The 22,011-nt window shown below is 35.6% G+C and overlaps 1 protein-coding gene across 1 annotated transcript in view; it reads right to left on the bottom strand.

Moving 5' to 3' along the window:
* Positions 1-923: 923 nt before the first annotated feature.
* The window catches only part of LOC120769574 (diuretic hormone class 2), a 55,512-nt gene continuing 34,424 nt past the window's right edge, over positions 924-22,011 (bottom strand). The window contains exons 2-4 of the mRNA XM_040096629.1: positions 8,666-8,811; positions 5,708-5,818; positions 924-1,944 (exon numbers count right to left, since the gene is read on the bottom strand). Of these exons, the coding sequence (XP_039952563.1) occupies positions 1,809-1,944; positions 5,708-5,818; positions 8,666-8,763 (345 nt within the window). The 5' untranslated portion in view covers positions 8,764-8,811 and the 3' untranslated portion in view covers positions 924-1,808. The remainder of the gene's footprint in view (positions 1,945-5,707; positions 5,819-8,665; positions 8,812-22,011) is intronic.

Raw genomic sequence — 22,011 nt, 5'->3', positions numbered from 1 at the left:
TTCAAGAAATCTGGTATATATTATTACTCAAGGCAACGCAACAATATTCAAAGAAAGTTTTCAGATAGGGTCACTATATCATATAGCTGCCATACAAACTGAGCAATCCTAATGATGTTCTTGTATGAAAAGCTTTCTTATTGTCAAGATATCCTTACGAAATTTTGCTCCGATTATTTTCGAAATCATCGCTATAATTTCCTAACATATTGTGCAGATCGAACTACTATAGCATGTAGCTGTCATACAGACTGACATACCAAAATGTTGTCCTTGTATGACAACTTTTGTGTTTGACGAGAGATTTTGTCCATGAGATTTTAAATTTTAAATAATTTTTTAAGAAATTGTTTAAATCGGATTACTACAGCATATAGCCACCATACAAACTGACCGCTGAAAATAAAGAAACTGATATTTACCCTCATATGCTACAAGAAATTACAATTCAAGGTCGATCTTCGGTCTTTTCTTGTTTTTTTTTGCTTTACTTATTGTTATTTTATCTTCCTTTTGCAATGGGTTCCACAATACAGCGATTTTTTTTGTTTGTCAAAATTGTCGTCGCTGCTCTACACATTATAACTTGAAAAACGCTTTGTTTATTGGTTTTTCTCAGTACAATTTATTTTCATTTAATTTTTTTATTTTGCTCATAACTGTTTCACATCGTATGTATGCATGTATTTCGTCACTCTTCATATTATACAAGTAAGTACATATACATTTATATATATATTTTATTCGTTTCATTTGAATTTTGTATTTGTAATATTAAGTATGCTTGTAAGTTTACATGCTGGTAGTAGTATGTTGTTTTTGTTATAATACAGTTAATATAATGTTGCGAAATTTTCTAAAATTCTCACTTTCTCTCGGGGGCCTTAATGTGTGTGTGTGTGTGAAATTTTTCGTTTGTGGTATTTTTTTTTTCGTGGCTTCGGTGGCTTAACTGGTGTTGTTCGTGTTGTTTTAAGCCGTGTTGTGCTGTTGTTGTTGCTGTATGTCTGCTTAACCTACATACCTACTTAAAGATTTTTGTTCAAATAATGTGCATTAAATACTCTTTAATTTGTTATTATTTTACAAGTGTTTTTTCGTCTACTTCTCGTACGCACTTTCTGCATCATTTTTACTAAATTTCTCTAGTAAATTTTTCTAAAATATTTTTTATGCATTTGTCGCATGTTTTGTGCACACTTCTTATAAGCTAGAGAAAATGCCAACATCGATCGTTTCGTTTCACTTTATTTTTGCAATTTTAAAACTTTTGGAGCAACAGTTTTTTCTAGTTTTTTTTTTTTTTGAGAATATACATATGTATGTTGTTTTTGTTTTTGTTTTTTTGCAAATATAATTTAATGTGTTCAACACGCATAGTTTTCATTAATTTACTTTATTTAATATTTATTTATTTATAATAAATACAATAAATTGAAGCTAAATACTTTTCACATTTGTTTTTTCTTTCATTGTAAATATGGTTACAGTGTGTGTAGATTGTAAATAAATACGTATGTTTTGTTGTTTTTGTCTTGTACTAAATACATATATACATATATATTTAGGCTAATAAAAAATAGTCACTATATACTTTAGGATGCCAGCGGCGCTTTGGTCCGCTCTTGTTTGTTTATTTTATTTGTATGCTGTATGTATATATGTTGTATGTATGTATTTAATAATCAACAAATTCTTATAGAGTTCTCTAATAAATCCGGCATAAATTCAGAAATTTTCAAATCAGGAAGTTTTCATATTTTCATTCGCACGCTTGCTTGCCTGCTGCCTGGGTGTTTTGAGACACTTTAGACTTCGGTTTCCGATCGCCGCCTCCTGCCTGGACCGCCGGGGAAGTTGGCAGCGGCCAAGCCCATGCGATGTTTCGCCTCTTGTGTGCCTGAGTAGCCACGCGCCAAACCAAAGTCCACAGTGCGTTTAGAGCTGTGGAATATGAGTGGAGAAGATGGTGGTATTTGAAAATGATAGACCGATAATAAAGTAAAGGGGATGGTGGTATAGTATTAAAAAAAGGGGAGAAAAATATTTTTTGTATAAAATTTTTTAGCAGGATCTAAAACTTTCTCGAGCTAAGTTATAGCCCCTAATAGTCACTTTTTCTTTTTCAGTTTAAGAGTACACCTATTGTGAAATTAAAAAAGAATCGATTTTTTCTTTGTTAGAATCGCTTTATCTTTAAAAATAAAATACTAAAATTTTAAGTAGATATCTGAAATAATTTTCGTGTTAAAGTCTTCTAAATTTTCGGCCTTAGGCCATTGTACGGGTAACGATTTCTGCAGTCTTCTTGAACTGTCAGCCCCATCCTGTGGGCATGTGTCGCCAATAGACAGTGACCAGTTAGTATGCCCATCATGTTTATACAGTCTCTTCTACCGAGTGCCAATAGGAATTTTATGTACTTTCAATTTACCGTTTTGCACATGACTTTTGCTGTTTTGCACTCAAGTAGCTCGTTCCATTGAGTTTTGATTTTCATGCTGATAGGTGACAGGTTTAGTACCAGTTCGAGAGCCGCCGTTTGAGTTATTCTTAAAGCTCTCGTTATGCACTGCGCAGCAAACCACTGAACCCTTTTCATTGGCTTCCGGTAGGTGGATTTCTGTACACCTGTCCACCATACTACTGCACCGTAGATCAGAATTTATCTAACAATAGCTGTGTAGCAACAGTGCGTGGAAGAGGGAGAGAGCCCCAGCCAGGCATCTGCCAACACGCATAAAAATTGTATCAAAAAAAAATTGTATCTTTGTAGAATGAAATTATTTGGCGCAGTCAATGACAAAAAGGTTTTAATCCACGAATTTTTCCTATTTCATGTCCAAATAATTACTCAGGCACTGTTGTGAATTTTTCCAAAATTTTTTTTCAGTGTGTGACGGATATTCGCTCGTTTTGGGCCCAAATAATAAAATTTTATTAGGTTCATAACTATGTTCGTGCATCTTTTTCCAAATTTTGAACGTTTATTTAAGAAAAATATATACAAAAGTATTATTCGAAATATTTTTCATCTCAAGCTATAACTTTTCTTCCATCTTTCTGACAATTTGTGGATTCCATCGCAAAAGAACTTCGCCGAGTTGACTACCAAGAATAAATCACGCTAAATTTTGATACTCTGTTCTGATGTGAACCGTATTCCAGTGATAGTTGAATCCACCGAAATAAACGGTGGTCAGAAGGAGCAATGTCTGTACTACATGATGAATAAGCAAAACTTTCCAGTAGCTTGAAGCCGATGGAAATCATGTGGGAAATTTGGTGTCTAGTCGCGACTTCCGAAGTTTTTTTGGCAATCAGTCATTTCTATTTGATGACTTGTTGCCGGTAAAGTTATTGATTAATAATTTAATTTTAATTTTTAGAAGCTCATTATACAGCATGCCCTTCTGATTCCACCATATTCGTCATTAATATTCAGCTTTGTCTTGGCTGGTTCACATAGGACTCTTTGAACTTAAGATTATAGTAATGGGTTCGATGGACCACCAGAATCAATGCGTTGCAAAAACGACATCTTTTTTTAGTGTTCGAGAAACATTTCCTCTTTTAACGTCTCATAGCTTCAATGCATTTATCACCAAATTTTCTTGCTTTGGAATATGTCCGACAGGCTTGAAACGTTTTGAAATTTGCGATGTTTCTTTTGTTTAGCAACATTCTTCTTCCTTTTAGGCGTCGAGGAAATTCTTCGTCTTCCAAGCCAAAATCACCACTCTTAAACCATACAAACCACCCATGTACAAATATTGGCTTATTTGAGTTTTTACTCTTCAAATGAATATACCTAGATATGTACAGGCATATACTGAATGATTTTCAAGTTACTCCATGTCGTGACTCACCACATGAATATGGTCATAGACACAATATAAAAATTTGTTTCCTACAGTTCTTATACTATGAAAAACATAATAAAACCTCTGATTGATCCAAAATCCGATCAGTCGCTGGAAGGTAGCTCAAAGTTCACTTTTTGATTATAGCCTAAACTAAGGCTGACTAATAATTGATTTGATCATAGACAGAGATTTGTAATTGGCACTGAGTTACATTGTTTTTCAATTATACATAAAAAGTGTTTCCTAGAATCCCACCAGTCACTCGAAGGTTGCATTTTATTCCAAAACCTTTGCTTTTTTCAAATGATTACCTAAAATTTTATTGGTACTTTTTATATTCTATTCCAGTCCATATTACTAAGAATTGAAGCGTTGAGGAAGGCGTTTGATACTACACCGAATTTCTGATAAGGAGCAAAGTGGGTGGCTTTAACTTCATATATTTTCCGATTAGTTAATTTAGCTTCGGTTTAGTCAAAATGACCCCGATACTAAGCTACAATAGATTTTAAAGATGTAAAATGAGTTTCCAATATTATAACTGGTGTGCGACTTCAAATTATACACTGACATAAAGTGTTGCCTACATTTAGGAGCTTAAATGATTAATGGAATCAAACAACAGTTGAATAAAGCAAGAAAAAGTTTCCCCAGCACCACCAACGTTTAAAATATAAGTAAGAAATTAGTTAAACATTACTGAAATACATTATTTTTTAAGCATACTTCTAAGAAACTAAAAACCACTGCTTTTCCTAATATTTCTCGAAAATTATAATGGCAGTTTTATATGTTAGTTCGCCAATATTATTATGAAGGTTGAAATGATTTTATGAATTTTTTTGTAATGCTATCAACTTGTTTAGAATTCGATAAAGCGGGAGAAGGCATTTGAGACTAAATGGCATTTCTATTATGAAAAATATGAAAGCTTCTCTGTTGCTATTGAGTTAAAACTAACTTGATACTTTATCAAAGAGGGGGTCCAATTGCAATATTTTCACAATGAGTGCTTTACTAATAATACTTTACATAGCTACCAATTTTTAAATTAATTTCCTCAATCTCCGTTCGGGAAGGCATTTGTTGCTGAACCGATTTTCTAATAAGGGGAAAATTAGGTAACTTTAACTTCATATATTTTCTGATTGGATATCTTAGCTTCGATTTATACAGAATGAGTCCGATTTAAAGCCATAATAGCTTTTAAATATCTAAAATTAGTTTCTCAATCCTATAAGTGGTGTACAACTTCGATAATTGTACACTATAATAAATTGTTGCCTACATTTAGGATGACAATTGTTTAATATAATCAAGCAGCAGTTGAAAATGGAAAGATACACTCTCTACTGCAACAAATATGTATTTAATTTCAAAATGATGTATTGTCTAGCCAACCCCAAAACAGCTTACAATCTTCGTTGACATTTTGCCTTCCTCTCCATAATGTTGAATCACTTTAATGTACCCAGCTATCATTGTTTACAAAATTAGTTGCGACAATATCCGTTTAAAATTTGGGTAACTATAACACACCAATTATATAAATAGCTTGTAATTAGCTACAAACGTTATGTACCCTTCGCCTCTTGCCCTCTAACCTAACACCCACAATGTATGAACCGATTTGGCGCCTTTAAGAGACACGTTGCACTGTGATGATAGTAAATTAATAGCGTGTACACACAAACATTTATGACTTGAAAATTAAACCGCCCTAACGCCTACCTAATTTCAATAAACCACACATACATTTGCACATTAAAAAGCTACTACGCCTTCATTTCATACTGAAATTATTGTTAGTTTAAGGTTTCTTCGTGTTTTTTATTACTCACTTTTCCAGATCGTTGCGTGCTCTCATAATAGTTTGTCCGAAACGGGCCATCAGCTCCATTAATATGTCGTCGGGCACCTCCTCAAGCTCGTTGTAGTAGCCGCCGCCCTGACTGTGTGTTTGCCATGTTGTGTTTGTATGCATGTGTGTGTTTAGTGTTTGGTTTTGTGCCATCATAAGGATTTATGTTTACATTGCGTTTTGCGTTTTGTTTCGTTGTTAAGTGTATTGGAAAATAAGAAAATCTTCTATTAGTACCTTAAGCGCACATTTATTTATGGCTTCTCAATATATTCGTATATAATATGGCATATGCTCGCATAATACGCCTACATAATGCGTTTTTAATTCAAGCGGTTTGGTTAAAATGCAGAAGAAGGTTTGGTTAATTGAAAATAAATATGGAAAGTGAAAGGATACGAAAAGCTTCTACTTGGAAGGAGGAAGAAGAGTTTTAAGGAACTTAAATTAGAGCAGTGAAGAATTTACTAAAAAGTCATCTATGTAATGTCGGAATATTTGAATCGATTTCAACCCCTGACATGCCGGATTAAAAAGTTTCCAAAAACTTCTACGTCAAAGAAGTTTAAGTTGCTAAAAGATTGGTAAGTATAACTTTATTGCTACTGAAAATTCGTAATATTTCACTACTTTATAGGGAACCCAATAGAACAGAAATAGAAGAAATTTCACTTCAAGAGATGAACACACTTAACATACCCGGCAATGCCGTTCGGTTATCTACATACTTTAACTCTTTAAAAAGCTTTCATAGTACAACTCTGAGTGAGCTTTGTAATAGAGCTTTCATAAAACTCAAACATTCCACTTGCTACTCCTCAGCTTCTACCACTCGTTAACTTGAAAAGATGCCTTCTCTGCCTAAAAATGTTAATATGCTATTTTTTCTGAAACTGTAATGTGCCAAAAATAAGGTTCATCTGTATTTAAAACTTTTACCCTATCGAAAACCGAATGACTCCTCGGTATACAAAAGCCAACTGGGGAAAGACTTGGCTTCACTTGGTCTTAAAGATTGCGAATATAGTATACTTCTGAATATATACTTCTGGCACTTTAAAGCATCAAAGAGGAAGATGAGCTAATCTGATCACCCGATATTCGGGTCTACGTAAATAGCAAGAAGCCGATCTTATATTTGGCCAGGGACTAGAAACTCGGCAGTATTCCTTTAAATGATCTTAGGATGATTTTCCGCCAGCATAAAATTCAAAAAACAGATGTTTATTTCGTCGAAAAATTGCAGAAAACATCATATTTCGCTGTGCGAAGCTGTCATAAGAAAACGCATTGAGTAAATGCCTTTCACACTTCAGTTGTTACATTTTTACCTAAGTAGAGATAAGATGGCTGTATACCATGGTTGTAAGGGCTACTGTCACTTATGGAGTGGTTGCTTGGGCATCTATGGCAACGTAGTCTTCGGTAGGCCTTCAACTATCGAATCTGCAAAGGCTCGCCTGTGACTGCGCTTTAAGAGCAATGCGCACTTGCCCAACCACAGCACTTGAAGTCATGCTGGAGCTCACCGCTGTATCTCACCGCTGTATCTGGTGATCAAACAGGTAACGAAACATAACATGTTGCTAATGGCAACAGAGGGTTTTGGCAAATTGAAGATAATGTCGTCACAAAAAATGAAGGCCCTAGGGAAAGATAAAACACTGAGCCTTCTTCCAAGGGACGGAAGTCTTTCAAGTAGAAGTCTTTACTATAAGTTAGTGTGCAACCGGATACACCTAATCTGAGTGCCAGGGCATAAAGCAGTAGCCAGCAATGAGCTGACTGACGAACTAGCCCGCTCTGCGGCTGCGTCCAAGAGAATGGGGCTTGAGTCCCACACTTTAAAAGAGCTGAGAAGAGAGTCGGGAGATAACAGCATTGGCAGCAGGCAGCAGGAATGCGCTGTGCCAAACTACTTCTGGGAGGGTAGAACCTTGAAATGTTTAAAGAAATGATCAACCTCCCCCGATACAATTTTCATCCCCTTGTCGCGATCTATACAGGGCACTGCAGCCTCAGGAAGCATTCGTCAAACATGAGCTTAGTTTCTTGCGCAAACTACAGGTTTTGCTTCATGGAACAGGAAACTCGAGAACACCTCATTCTGCAGCAGGCTCAAGGCCCTAGGTTCCATCTACGTAGACAGGGACTGGGTCGAGCCCAGCAGGCTGGTGGAATTGTTCAGAATGCTGGACTATTGTGACCATATATGTTATAGGGGAGGACACAATAGACCATAGGTCGAAGTGCGAAGCCTTAATTTTACTAGCTCTCTATCCATTTAGATAGAGAAAAATTTTGAGACGATGAGAGATGCCTCTTTCACCGTCGTACTTATACCGGAAATGAAATATATTTAATTTCTCCAGGACATAGATTTCTGTAGATCTCTCTACCAATTTATACCGGAAATGAAAAATTATTAACTTCTCCATGTTCTAGGCCACTAGTGATCATTCTTTCATTAACTTTACCAATCTTCCACCATATTTCTATAATTGGCACTCTTGTTCTCACAAGTCATTAAGTATTATTAAATCCAGCTGGTTAGGCGGTGGTGTCAACAATTTTTATTCCCAAAAGCTTGGTAGCTTAAGAAGCTCTTGCTCTAACCAATAGTAGCCTATTTAGTTCCGTGTTGGCCTCAATCTAAGCTTGTCAAACTTCGACAGCCTCACTAATAACTTGCTTATGCAAATTACAATACAATTTAAATGACACCTGAGCAGCGCTCTTTCAACTGTCCGGTGAACTACTGCCAAAATTTTAGCCGAGCTTAGTTGGTCTTAGTAAAATAGAACGCTGCTGCGCCAGCACGCGCATTGATAATACAAAATTTAACTGAAGCTTTTCGCGTGCGCATTAAAAAATCATTCAGCAAAATGACAGTAAATGTGTGTGTGTGGGGTGTTTACAATTTTGACAAAGCTACAACTACCTGGGAAATGGCGCTGCTTCCGACGTCGACAGACACAGCGTCAAGCAAACGGCGACAAAAGCCAAGGACCAACAGAATAACTTGTTTGACATCATTGTTTTTGCTTTTGTTGTATTTGCTGCTTTCACTTGGAAGGGTTGATGCTGCAAAAGAAAAAGAAAAAGGCGAAGTTAATAATGGGAAATTATGTAAATGCGGCTATTAAATAGCATTTCGAGTTAATAAGAAAATAGAGAATATAAGTAAAGGGGAGCTTATATAAAAATTAGCCAAAATAGCGAGCAATGTTTTTACCTTTCTTTCATTAACCGTTACAAATGAATTTTAAGGTGACATGTGTTGTTTGTATGTATGTAGATACAGGTATGTAACTAAATTGTAATTTTTTCCACACCTTGGCAGTAGCTGCCTGCGTATGATTCTATTACTTTGCGCATTATAATTCAATCACGATAAAGCAATCAAAATAAATTAATTCAGCAGACACAGAATAATTTTAAAGAGCACCCATATCTGTGGTTATGTAGGGTGTGCAACTGCTAATTTAAAGCAATCAATAAGGCACCAATTTATGTGCGTGAGCGAAACCCTTGTAAATTGAAACATTGACTTTCCTTGCGTTGATTTGAAAAAATATGTATATAATGTGGGATAAATAGGACACATGAGCATATAAAGCTGCGCAGATGAATGATTTTGTCTACCTTGAAAATAAATTATGCATATTTATTAAATGACTGAAGCCCAAATTGTGCTAAGAATGTCACGATTCCCGCAGAAAGCAACAAAAATGCCAAGTTATTTGCGAATGCACTGAAAACAACCGATAAACAGTTGAAACGTATATAAAAAGTGGTGAACTAAACAATGATATTTCTTGCAATGTTTGTAATTAAAAAATTAATTAATATAATCCCGAAATTTCGGGACTCAGATTTTTTGATCCCGAAATTTTGAAAGATTTTGCCATGAAACATATTAGTTTTTAAGAAATCTAATGATGCAATTTAATTTATATAATTTCTAAATTTCGGGACTGATACCAGAAGCCCGATAATTATTTTGAACTGATTATTTCTTGAGATATTCATAATTTAAAACTTAATTCTTATAGTCCCGAAATTTAGGGCCCGACATTTTTTGATCCCGAATTCTTGAAAGATTATTTCGTGAAACATATTAATTTTTAAGGAATCTAATGGTTCAAATTTATTCTTATAGTGCCGAAATTTCGGGACTGAGTTGAAGTAACCCGCAATCCCAAAAAACTATTTCATAAAAAATACTAATTTCGAACGAATCGAATAATGAAACTTTATTTATGTTTCCAAGAATTAATGCAATGTCCAAACAACGTCTTTTATTTTTGATGTTTGGCAAAAAAAATATTGTAATTAAAAATTAGTTTTGTATAAATCCGAAATATCGGGACTGATGCCGAAAGCCCGTTAATTATTTTATGAAAAAGCTTATTTCTTGCTATGTTTCTAATTTAAAACTTAATTAATATAATCCCGAAATTTCGGGACTCAGATTTTTTTATCCCGAATTCTTGAAAGATTATACCATGAAACATATTAGTTTTTAAGAAATCTAATTATGCAACTTAATATTTATAATCCCGAAATTTCGGGACAGATACCAGAAGCCCGATAATTATTTTGTGAAAACTGATTACTTCTTGCGATATTCGTAATTAAAAACTTAATTCTTATAGCCCCGAAATTTCGGTTCTGAAATTTTTTGATCCCGCAATCTTGAAAGATTATTTCATAAAACATATGTATGTATTAATTTTTAAGGAATCTAATGATGCAACTTTATTCTTTTAGTCCCGAAATTCCGGGGCTGAGTAGAAGTAACCCGCAATCCCAAAAAATTACATTATAAAAAATACTAATTTTCAACAAACCGAATAAAGAAACTTAATGTATGTTTTCCCAGAATTAATGTAATGTCCAACCAACTTCTTTTATTTTTGATATTTGGCAAAAAAAAAAAAAATATTGCAATTAAAAATTAATTTCGTATAAATTCGAATTATCGGGACTGATGCCGAAAGCCCGATAATTATTTTATGAAAAAGCTTATTTATTGCAATGTTCGTAATTTAAAACTTATTAATTTAACACCGAAATTTCGGGACTGAGATTTTTAATCCCGAAATTTTTGCAAGATTTTTTCATAAAACATATTAACTTTTAAGGAAATACATATAATGATGAAACTTTTTTTGTGATCACGAAATTTCGGGACTGATACCAGAAGCCCGATAATAATTTTATGAAAACTGATTACTTCTTGCGATATTCGCAATTTAAAACTTAATTCTTATAGTCCCGAATTTCGGCACTGAGATTTTTTAATCCCGAAATCTTTGCAACAGTTTTTCATAAAACATATTAATTGTTAAAGAAATCGAATGATGAAACTTTTTTCGTGATCCCGAAACCGAGATTAAATAATCCCGAAATCCCGAAAAATTATTCCATAAAAAATATTAACTTCCAACGAATCGAATAATGAAACTTAATGAATGTTATGTTTTCCCAGAATTAATGCCTCACTAATTTCTAATCCAACCCATATGAATTTCCACGTACACAAATTCCAATCAAATGAATGTGTGCAAATTTTGATAATTCAACGCACACATTTGCATATACATTGCAGCTTGCTTTGCTTTGAAATATCTCTCACTCAGTAGCACAGAATTTGTTTGCCAACAAAAGTATGTACCCTCCGCACACACGCCCCTACCGCTGTTGCATTTTTAGTTGTATGTTCAACTATTTATGCCACACAATATTTAATGGTGCAGCAAAATGTTGCAAATGTATTTGTTGTGTCACATAATGGGTGCATGTAAACAAGCGATGCTGTGGCACGCCAATGCGGGTATATTTGTGTGTGTGGGAGTAGAGTGGAGGATGACGCGACTGACACATCGTTGACACTATCAAAACGTTGTTGATTACCTGCTGAGTTATGTGCATTGAGTGCAAAATCGACCAATACCAATTCCAACACACAGCAAAGCACGCAAACAAAAATGTAAAACCAAAAGCGATTATGTGTGGGTGGGTGAGTGTGTGCGCCTGCTTATCTGGAAGCCTGTTGACATGTTGATGGACGTTACAAACAAATCGGGCGGTAAAGCAGCTGGAAACCGTATATAACGGTATTGGTTGTATGCTAGCAACAACAACAAACGCATTTTTGCAATACTTTCAGACTTTGCAGCGACTTTTCACATCCGCAAGCAGCAGGGGAAAGGATAAGCAATCGGAAGACACTCCACTTGCAGATACTTTAAACTTGCCAGGCTGAGTATGGCTGTGTGTGTGTGTGTGTATAGCTGAGTGACGTTGTCTTTCTGGCTATCAACTGCAGTAGTAGCAACAACAATAGGCAAGGTGGCAGCAACAATAACAACCGAAGTTGCAGCAAAGCATATCAACAGCTTCATTGACTTGAGTGCCGCAAGTGTTGTGATAAAGAGGCAGCTAGCAGCTATGTAGTCAACTGCTTGACGAGCGTGTGCGAACGCTAGTACTTTCAGTTTAAGTGAATAAGCGCCAAAGTGCTTTCTGCCTGGCTGTGGGGAAATTGTTACTGCAACACAGGCGAGCACGTGCCGTTATTACTTTGCTAACGGGATGCTCAACACTTTCGCCGCTTTGCAGCTCCGGCTAGTTGTCGCTGAGGTCATTTCCTAGTTGCAAAATTAATCGCCTGTATATTAAATTTTAATGTTCAAATATTATTAAAATGAAGTAAAAAGCATGCAGGCAGTTGGTTGCCAGTGATGTGCAACATACTAATACAAATTGCACTCGTTGACCTCAATATTACGCCAAGCACGAAAAAGTTGCGTATACGCAGAGGCGTACATATGTACGTACATACATACATATGTATGTATGTATACTGGTGATGTGCATAATTGAATTTAGTTGTGTATAAAAATTAAAAAACTTAATAGTTTTAAATTTAAGGTGACACTGGAATATATTAACATATTCATTTTTAAAAAGAAACTTTATGCTTATAATCCCGAAATTTCGGGACTGAGATTTTTTGATCCCGAAATCTCGACAGATTATTTCGCGAAACAAAGTAATGTTTAACGAATTTAATGATATAACTTAATTCTTAGAATCCCGAAATTTCGGGACTGAGATTGAGTAATCTCGAAAAATTTTTTCATAAAAAATACAAATGCTTCACTAATTTCTACTCCAATTCATATGAATTTCCACGTGCACAAATTCCAATCAAATGAATGTGTGCAAATTTTGATAATTCAACGCACACATTTACATACATTGCAGCATAATTAAAAAAGTATAATGTACAGTATTGACTTTCAAGTGCTAGATAATTAACCACAAAACTCATAATGTGAAGCATTTATTTGAGATCCTGCCAGTAAAAAAAATTACCAATGATTGACTTAAAAATACTTTAACATTCATATATGCTTAGATAATCAACTATTTGAAATACAACGATTTCTACTAATCTTACTATCTGATCAAATACGATCCAGACTGAAAAAAAACATTTTCATATATCTAATCGCATTGAAAGCAGGGTATTTTTAGCCAACACAAGAATTCAAATCATTAATCAAATTTCTCACACCTTTGCTAGCAGCCTTGACTGGTATGGCCTTTAGTGCCTTCTGAGAATTTTGTCATTTTCAGTTTCTTCGGCATTATATCATCAGTTACTGCGTCAAGCATCTCCCTCGCGAACTTTAGAAGTTGTCGTTTTCCCAAAATATTCAGTTTTTTTTGGTCTAACATCGTCAAGCTGCATACTCAGAACATTAACCAACATGAATGTACGACTCTCATTGGGCAAGATTTCGACATCATCACGATCACCACTGTAAGTTTTGTGCCACTCAAATGAGTTAATTCATTTTAAAAAGAACTCACAAAACATATGGTAAAATTGTCGTAAAAAACTTGCTGTCTAACGCACACCGATTGACATTATGAGATCAAACTATGTATAGTAGACTTCAGCAAAGTCTCTACCAATCTAGGAAAAAATCGGTAACATACCGATTTGGTTTGCGGACGCAGTTTAACTGAGTTCCGGTGCAAATTTTTTTAATGATATGTTAGACAATAACTTTCAGGCCTCTCTCTGACTGTTTAAGGGCATTATGTTAGCCTGTTAGCGTCTCTTCACAATTTTAGATATCATCTGTGTTGTGATTTTTAGTAGCGGCCTGTAGAATAGTAGTAATAAATTTATATCTAAAGTGATTCAATTTGATCCTTTACGGTAAAATTTCCCGCAATCGACTGCCAAGCTTACAAAATTTTCTAAAGAAAGGACTAAAACCAACTCTATACATGTTTTAAATTTTTTTCGCGTTCAAGCTTCGAATTTATGATCTAACGATTCACAGCAAAGTAATCACTTTATGATATATAATAATAGGTCTACAACTTTGCTTCCGTTTTCCGATAGATGTCTCTAGGGTCAAGCACTGGTCGATTAAATCGTTTTACTATATATCGATCTTGGACATTTGTGTCATCACTAACCCAACAAAATATTTGTAGAGATCTGTTTGCATTCAAAATTTATTCTCAACTGAAAATGCCACTTTTTGAGCCGAATTCTCGACATTTGCGGGAAATTTTGCTTTTCTTTTTTAATTCCAAGAAAAGTGCGGCTGAGGCTCATCGAATGCTTTCGGATACGTCAATGTACAATGTGTTGAAATTTTCATGTTCAAAAAAATAATATTACTAGAAAATTTGCAATATTCTGTAAGGATCGAAAATATTATAAAAAAAAAGAATTTATTAAAATCAGATTCACTAGCTCGCCATTAGGAAAACTACAGTAAGTTTAATTTTGCTGTGGAAAGACCAACAAATCAACAAATTTATTTGAAATTCCGTGAAATGTCAAGATTCTTTCAATAAAAAAATAAACAGTAATTTTTGACTGATACGCAAATGGATAGAAGTGGAGTTAAGATGAATTACTAACTGCAAGGCTATAGCAGATGGTTTTAATTGGAGCTTAATGGACTCTCTCTAGCTAACAATTGCTAACAATTGATAAGACTACAAAGAAGGTTAATTTCGGCTGCATCTTTCACAGCTGCTATAGCTGTCCCATATCGACGATTCTGACATATGAGCAGCTTCTTGGGGAGAAAAAGACTTTTAAAAGAGTAACCAACTTTCACTAGACAGACTGCGACTTCTGTATATGTGACCTGGTCTACGGAAAGGGGGCTTAGGTGTAAAAAAATCAAATTTTCACTTTTTAGTTGATTCGGATGGAAGTTGAGATATTTATTTTTAACGCTTAAATTAAAAATTAATTAATTTTTCGCACGTTAGCTTCCTTTTCGTAGACCAGGTCACATATAGTAATTGGTGCATGTCTTGGCTAAAATTTGGAATGTGTCTGAACTTATATGTATCTGTCTTGGTTAATGAAATTTGGACATTAACAATTCTTAAAGGTAGGGAACAATTTTTTTAAACGTTTAGTTTGATTATGTTTCTGAAATTACATGGAAATGAAGAAGTTGATTATTTAAATATTCTACATAGAAACAATTGATTTAGGCAGTTAGAGATAAACCGAGTTCACTTGAGCCTAAATGTGTTGATAAAACTAGAAAAAAATTTTAATTCGGCTACATCTTTCATAGGTGCTAAATTAGTCTGATGTCGGGGATTCGTACCTAAGAGCAGTTTCGTGGGAAAAAAATGACTTTTAGAAAAATCGCAATATTACCTAACACAGTTTAATGTTACAGCTTATGAAAATAATAGTTGGTGCATGTCTTGGTTAAAATCTGGAATGTGCCTGAGCTAATATCTGGAAAGTGTCTAAGCTAACATCGGGAATCTGCCTTGGCTAATGAAATTTCGACATTAACAATTGGAAAAGAAGAGGAATTTTTTTTTAAATGTTTCGGTTGTTCACATTTCTGAAGTTACATGGAGAGAAATAAGTTGATTTCTTTAAATATTCAACATAGAAACAATTGATTTAGGAAGTTAGAGAAAAAACGATTCTAGCTTGAGTCTGAACAGTATTTATTGGGTTCAGAACTAGGAAACAGTGCTTAGAAAAGATGCTTATAATGACTTCAAGTGGAAGAAAATGTTATAAATTTAGTCTAAGTGACTATGAATACTAGTCAGTAGCATCGGTCTATTCAACCTAACTTCAATTCAAAATCAATATTTTACACACGGTACAATCCTGTATCTTGTTTGTGAGGAATTCTAGAAAAGAATTCCAATTTTCAAAGAAGTTTCGAAATATATATATTTTTTAGTTTTAAAGTAATTGGATTATAGCTAAGCATAGGCCCAAATACGTACTCACATTCCCTTCCCTTCTGGTTTACATTAAAGCGCCAACTTTTTCTTTACTTTTTTAAATATTTCTAATACCACCTCAGGCCTTGTTGCCGCTAGCTGCAAGCCACGACCAAACGCCTGTTTCTGATAGGCGCGATAGGCTATTCCTAAAAGCCAAATATTTATTTAAATTTTTGCATATTTTTCAAATCTACCTAAAGCTAATTTGCACCCCTTCTACAGGTGTAAACGCCAAGCCAAATCTACATACATATTTATATATGTTAATATAAATAAATCCAAAAGAAAGCGCAAAATGCCGCCACAAATACAACCAGCCGCCGTTATTTGCACCGACAATAAAATTGTTGAATTTTCTGCTTTTTTGCGCTTATTTCGGAAATGCTCACATAGCTAGAGCAGCTGAAATTCTCTTGGCTGAAATTGTAGCAATAAGAACAGCAGCAAAAAATGCTTACAAGAAATACCTTCTTGTGTGTACAAGTACGTAAGTCTCTGTTAAACAGATACTTTGTGCCAAGAGACACGCATTCAGCTTTAATCCACTCGCTTGTCTTGAACTCCCCGGGGCGCCAGAGTAAACGAGCCCACGCGCCACAAGTCGGTACATACACACATACAGCCATACATGAGCAAGTAAGAATATATACATATTTAGGTATAGATATGTATGTATATGTCTGAGTGTTTGTGTTCGTAACGCTTACTAAATAGCACCAGGCGACCTGCTTGGTCCGTAGCCCCTGCCAAAAATGTTCGTTGGCAGCCAAAGCCACGCCACAAAGAATTGCTGTAATACTTGCACAAACACAAACACACATACACTTTTATATATATGTATATACGATAAGTTTATGTATCATAGCTGCTATCCTCCTGTGGCTGCACTCAGCGTTTGGCTTTGCTTCTTGTTGCGCATTTTCGCCGCTTCAGATTTTTGCAATTGCAGCTGCGCCTTTTGTTTTCCCTCGCAAACACTTAACAACTCATAACGTTTGGCTTTGTTTCTGTCGTGGTTTTCGCTGGTCTCTGTGGATTTTCATAATTTCGCAACTATTTAGACACGCCGCAATGCAAAAGTACACTTAAATAACTCCAGCCTTGGCGGTAAGTGGATTTGGGGTGAATCTCAAAAGTGTTTTTAGTACACATGTTGCACAAATAACTGAAACATACCCGAAACTTATATAAACATTGTAATAAATACTTATGCCTTTGGGCTAATATTATTTTTGTACGAATACACATATGAGACAACGCATTTTGGATTCAGCTTTATGAGATTTCTAACTTAAAATAGCTATTCACCACTGATCGCCATTGATCGTTACGACCGCACGGTCTGTGTTGCTTTAGTACGATTTTTTATGATTTTTGTAATTATATTTCATTGAATTGAATTGAATTTTATCGCCAATATTGCCTTCCTTTCAGAGAGCAGTGAGAAAGGGGCCAAGTGGACAAGAATACAAGGATAAGCATCTATACGGGTGCGTCTAAACCAAAGAATCGAGTGGTAGGTGGTGTCCTTTCAGTCAAAGTAGATACCAAAATATCCATCCATTAGCCAGATCACTGCAGTGACAGCCAAGTGGAGATCACAGCAATTAAAGAAAGCTCTCTTTCTGACAAGAAGGGTGCTCACCAAAACGAATATGCGTAATTTTATGTAAAGATGGCTAAGTAGCTTTTAAATCACTAAAGTGTCTTAAGTCAAAGATAATGAAAAAAACAATAGTGCGTTAAACGAGCAATGGATTCCAGGACGTTGTGACATTCGTGGCAACTGTGAAGCAGTTGAACTAGCCAGAACAGAAAGCAAACTACAATTAGGCTCCGGAAAGGAGGATATATAATGTTAACGTCAAGCGAAAACGATCGTGATAGATTCAAGGTGAGTCGGATCCCAAAACGGATCAAACGACTGCCAAGCCATGTTTGACGAACAGGAGAGTTGCGCTATGGATTCAACTACTATGAGCAGTTAGCCTTCAACCAAACTCTAAATTCGCAACTGCACTGTCAATAATTGGACCGTTTGAGTGTTTTTTCAGAAGTGATCAGCTTAGGTGAATAGGCAAGGAATTATGTTCTATAATACTGCTATAGTAACTCAGCAGAAGCACCAGGAGCTTATTTGGGGGTTCTGGTGTATACTTCTTATAGTCCCGAACATGCAGCAAGTCATTACTATCTGTTTCTGATTAAGGCGAATAATTGAAAAACTCTCTAATGCAAATCTATAAAAAGCGAGCTGAAAAGTAACACCCTGAGGAGCTTATACTTTATACAAAGTGCGTTCCAAAGTAAACAGGGTTTTTTTGAATCTAGCGCCCCCTCGTATAGACATATCCTGAAATCGGTTTCCAACGAAAAAGTAGTATTTGAAGCAAGAGTAATAAAGTTTACATAACAAACTTTGTAACGCACTATTTAAACTTTAAGCAAAAAATTACTTGAAAAAATTTACACGGCGACCGGTGCTACATTACAATAGTTAACCATAAGTGTATCGGGCCTAGGTTTGGTTTTTCGGCAATCTAACTCTGTTGAAATCATTAAATAGTCAGCTTTAAGTCTTAGTCTAGATTTATTGGAATTACTTTAAATTAGAAAGTTCAAAAGGAATATTATCTTTGACAAAAAACAGTTTCGGGTTTTAGTAAATAAAAATAGCTTCAGTTTAACGGATTTATCGTATTTATTTGAACTGAGCGGACCGAAAAGTCAAAGCACTCTTTCTACATAGATAAATAATTTGAGAGGATTTTACTAGAAATTCCTTAAGGAGTTACATAGGTTAACGGGTTTCAAAAATTGAGTTATCTAATTAAATTCTATAATATTTTTCAAGTTGATCCGAGTAATAGTTCCGGAGATACAGCCTTGAAAACTTTTGCGCTCGAGACTGACTAGGCCTTTAAACGTCTTTAAACGCGTTTTTCTCGAAACTATACTCTTAAAGTCGGTTGGCAAGATGTATCGAGAACTACTTGACCGATCTTCATGAAATTTTACAATAGATCTTTGAGATAAAACTCTGGAAGAATTGGACGAAGGATTTTTTCGATTACAAGTATTCGAAAAAACATATCGCGAAATTTTCACTTTTAATTTTTGTATGAAAATGTGTTTCAAAAATTCAACTTTCAGTTGAACTCAGCAGACCGAAAACTCAAAGTACTCTTTCTACATTGATGAATAAGAGTTGAGCTGATTTTACTAGAACCTTTTTAAGATTCACTTCCCAATATATGCCAAGCTACTGAGGCAATGTGAGACTTCACTTTTCTAAAAAATCTTAACTGTACTGCGTCGAAATGAATATTTAGCCATTCACAAAGCTTAAACTCAGGCATTTATATTTTATTTTTGAGACTTATCTTAATTTTTATTACTCGGCAGAGCAAAATCTCGAAACTCGCCTTTTTCAAAGATCAGTTCTTCTTCTTCTTAATTGGCGTAGACACCGCTTACGCGATTATAGCCGAGTTAACAACAGCGCGCCAGTCGTTTCTTCTTTTCGCTACGTGGCGCCAATTGGATATTCCAAGCGAAGCCAGGTCCATTTTCACTTGGTCCTTCCAACGGAGTGGAGGTCTTCCTCCTCCTCTGCTTCCCCCGGCGGGTACTGCGCCGAATACTTTCAGAGTTGGAGTGCTTTCGTCCATCCGGACAACATGACCTAGCCAGCGTAGCCACTGTCTTTTAATTCGCTGAACTATGTCAATGTCGTCGTATGTCTCGTACAGCTCATCGTTTCATCGAATGCGATATTTGCCGTGGCCAATGCGCAAAGGACCATAATTATTTCGCAGAACCTTTCTCTCGAAAACTCGTAACGTCGACTCATCGGTTGCAGTCATCGTCCACGCCTCTGCACCATATAGCAGGACGGGAATTATGAGCGACTTATAGAGTTTGGCTTTTGTTCGTCGAGAGAGGACTTTACTTTTCAATTGCCTACTCAGTCCAAAGTAGCACCTGTTGGCAAGAGCAATCCTGCGTTGGTTTTCCAGGCTGACATTGTTGGTGGTGTTAATACTGGTTCCTAAATAGACGAAATTATCTACAACTTCAAAGTTATGACTGTCAACAGTGACGTGAGAGCCAAGTCGCGAGTGCGACGACTGTTTGTTTGATGGCAGGAGATATTTCATCTTGCCCTCGTTCAGTGCCAGACCCATTTTCTGTGCTTCCTTGTCCAGCCCGGAGAAAGCAGAACTAACGGCGCGGGTGTTGAGGCCGATGATATCAATATCATCGGCATACGCCAGCAGCTGTACACTCTTATAAAAGATCAGTTAGAGTTGATAATACCTTAGTAGAAAATCCTTAAGAGTCAATTCGCAGTGTATGCCAATGCATTGGAGCGGCCTTTTATGGCTTTAGTCTTGCCTATGTTGGATCAGAATAAATCATTAGACATAACTTAGCATAGATTGAAGTACTTGAGTTTTCTATTTAAAACTCACCTTTGAAAATTTCGAGTGAGATTTTGAATCAGATGGCAGGGCTCTTATCTTCAGCTATTCTGTTCTTAAACTGTGCCTGCACCATTATTCTTTTCAAGTGATACCTCTCTTTTAAGAATTTTACTAGGAGCACATTTTTATCTTCCAATTTACAGGTATTACCCCACCCAGACAAGAGACAATTTAAAAGCAATCCTTGCATTCAAAGTGCTTCTCTGCTGTTTCATTTTGTATGCTCATCGCTGCTGTCTACTCTCATTTAAACGCTTCATATTCTGTAATCCTGAGCTCTAAATCTTGTTTTCGTTTTATGATAAAGGAATGCAAAACTATTTCTCTCATTTTTTATTTCTATGAAATGTAATACGTTTATGTGATTTGACTTAAGCCGGAAGAGACGCAACTCTTTTTATTGTTACACCAACAAGTTTAAGTTTAAGATCTTTAAAAGTAAATGTAAAAGCCACCACACTGAGTTAATGCAATTCAGAGTACACAAAGGGGACTTAATTCGAAGCGAACTGTAATTTAACGAATCTGCTACTATTTTAAGGCAAAGAAGTAAAAATTTATTCTCGTTTTGCTTGAAATTAAGCAATCAGCTAAGCGCATTGCACAAAATTATTTACCAGTGCGACGGTTATTCGTGCCTTGTGGCATGAATATACGCTTTCCCCTTTAACTGTATGTTTGCTACACTGAAATTACATTCGACAACTCCAACGAGACTCAGCAGGAGCGCCAACAAGCCACACAGAAATCAACGACCAACAAAAGTCTTCTGATGACTATCAATTTCGAGTCAGGCAAAGAAAAACCAAATCAAAGTCAGAATAGTAGGACTGCATGATTAGGCAGTTGTGGGTATGCCGAGCTGTGGCTGACCACCTGTGGCGCTTGCTGAATCAAACTATAAGTGCCACTAAAATCTGTCGGTGATTGGCGAAAATATAATGTTTGAATGAGTGCTGAGAGCTTATGAGCTCGGCTGAGTTGCGGTGGGAGGGATGTTGTGTAATGATTATCGTAATGAGTCGCTTTGAAGGGATAAAAAAATAACAATAAAATAAATCAGCAATGCAATTGAGAAAATATTGCAAATATTCGGCAAATCATGACGACATATGGAGCACATGAAACCTGATTATTTTAACGCAAATTGCAGAACCTTTTTTTTGTAAAGATTTTTAAGCAAATGGACTTAATGTTTCACAAATTAAGTATATTAATAAGTTTAAGAGAGTATTATAGAAAGCAGGGTAGTTCTACTTATAAAACGTTTTCGATTCGCCACTTCTCTTCTCGCTACATTTAAGCTCTCTCTTCAGTTACCCAGTTTACAAGCTCTTTTTAATTATGCAAATCTCTCATGTTTTTCTTCTTCGATTCACCACTCTAAATTAGATTAGATCGTTCCGCATCAAGCGTGAACCAACTTCAAACTCCTAGATAGAGATCACCAGACTATTATAGATCGTTTAAGTGCTTT

This window comes from Bactrocera tryoni, chromosome 2 (assembly GCF_016617805.1).
Source record: "Bactrocera tryoni isolate S06 chromosome 2, CSIRO_BtryS06_freeze2, whole genome shotgun sequence".
In the NCBI taxonomy this organism is placed as follows: Eukaryota; Metazoa; Arthropoda; class Insecta; order Diptera; family Tephritidae; genus Bactrocera; species Bactrocera tryoni.
The sequence above is the reverse complement of the archived record's forward strand: the minus strand, read 5'-3'. Positions and strand labels throughout refer to the sequence as shown.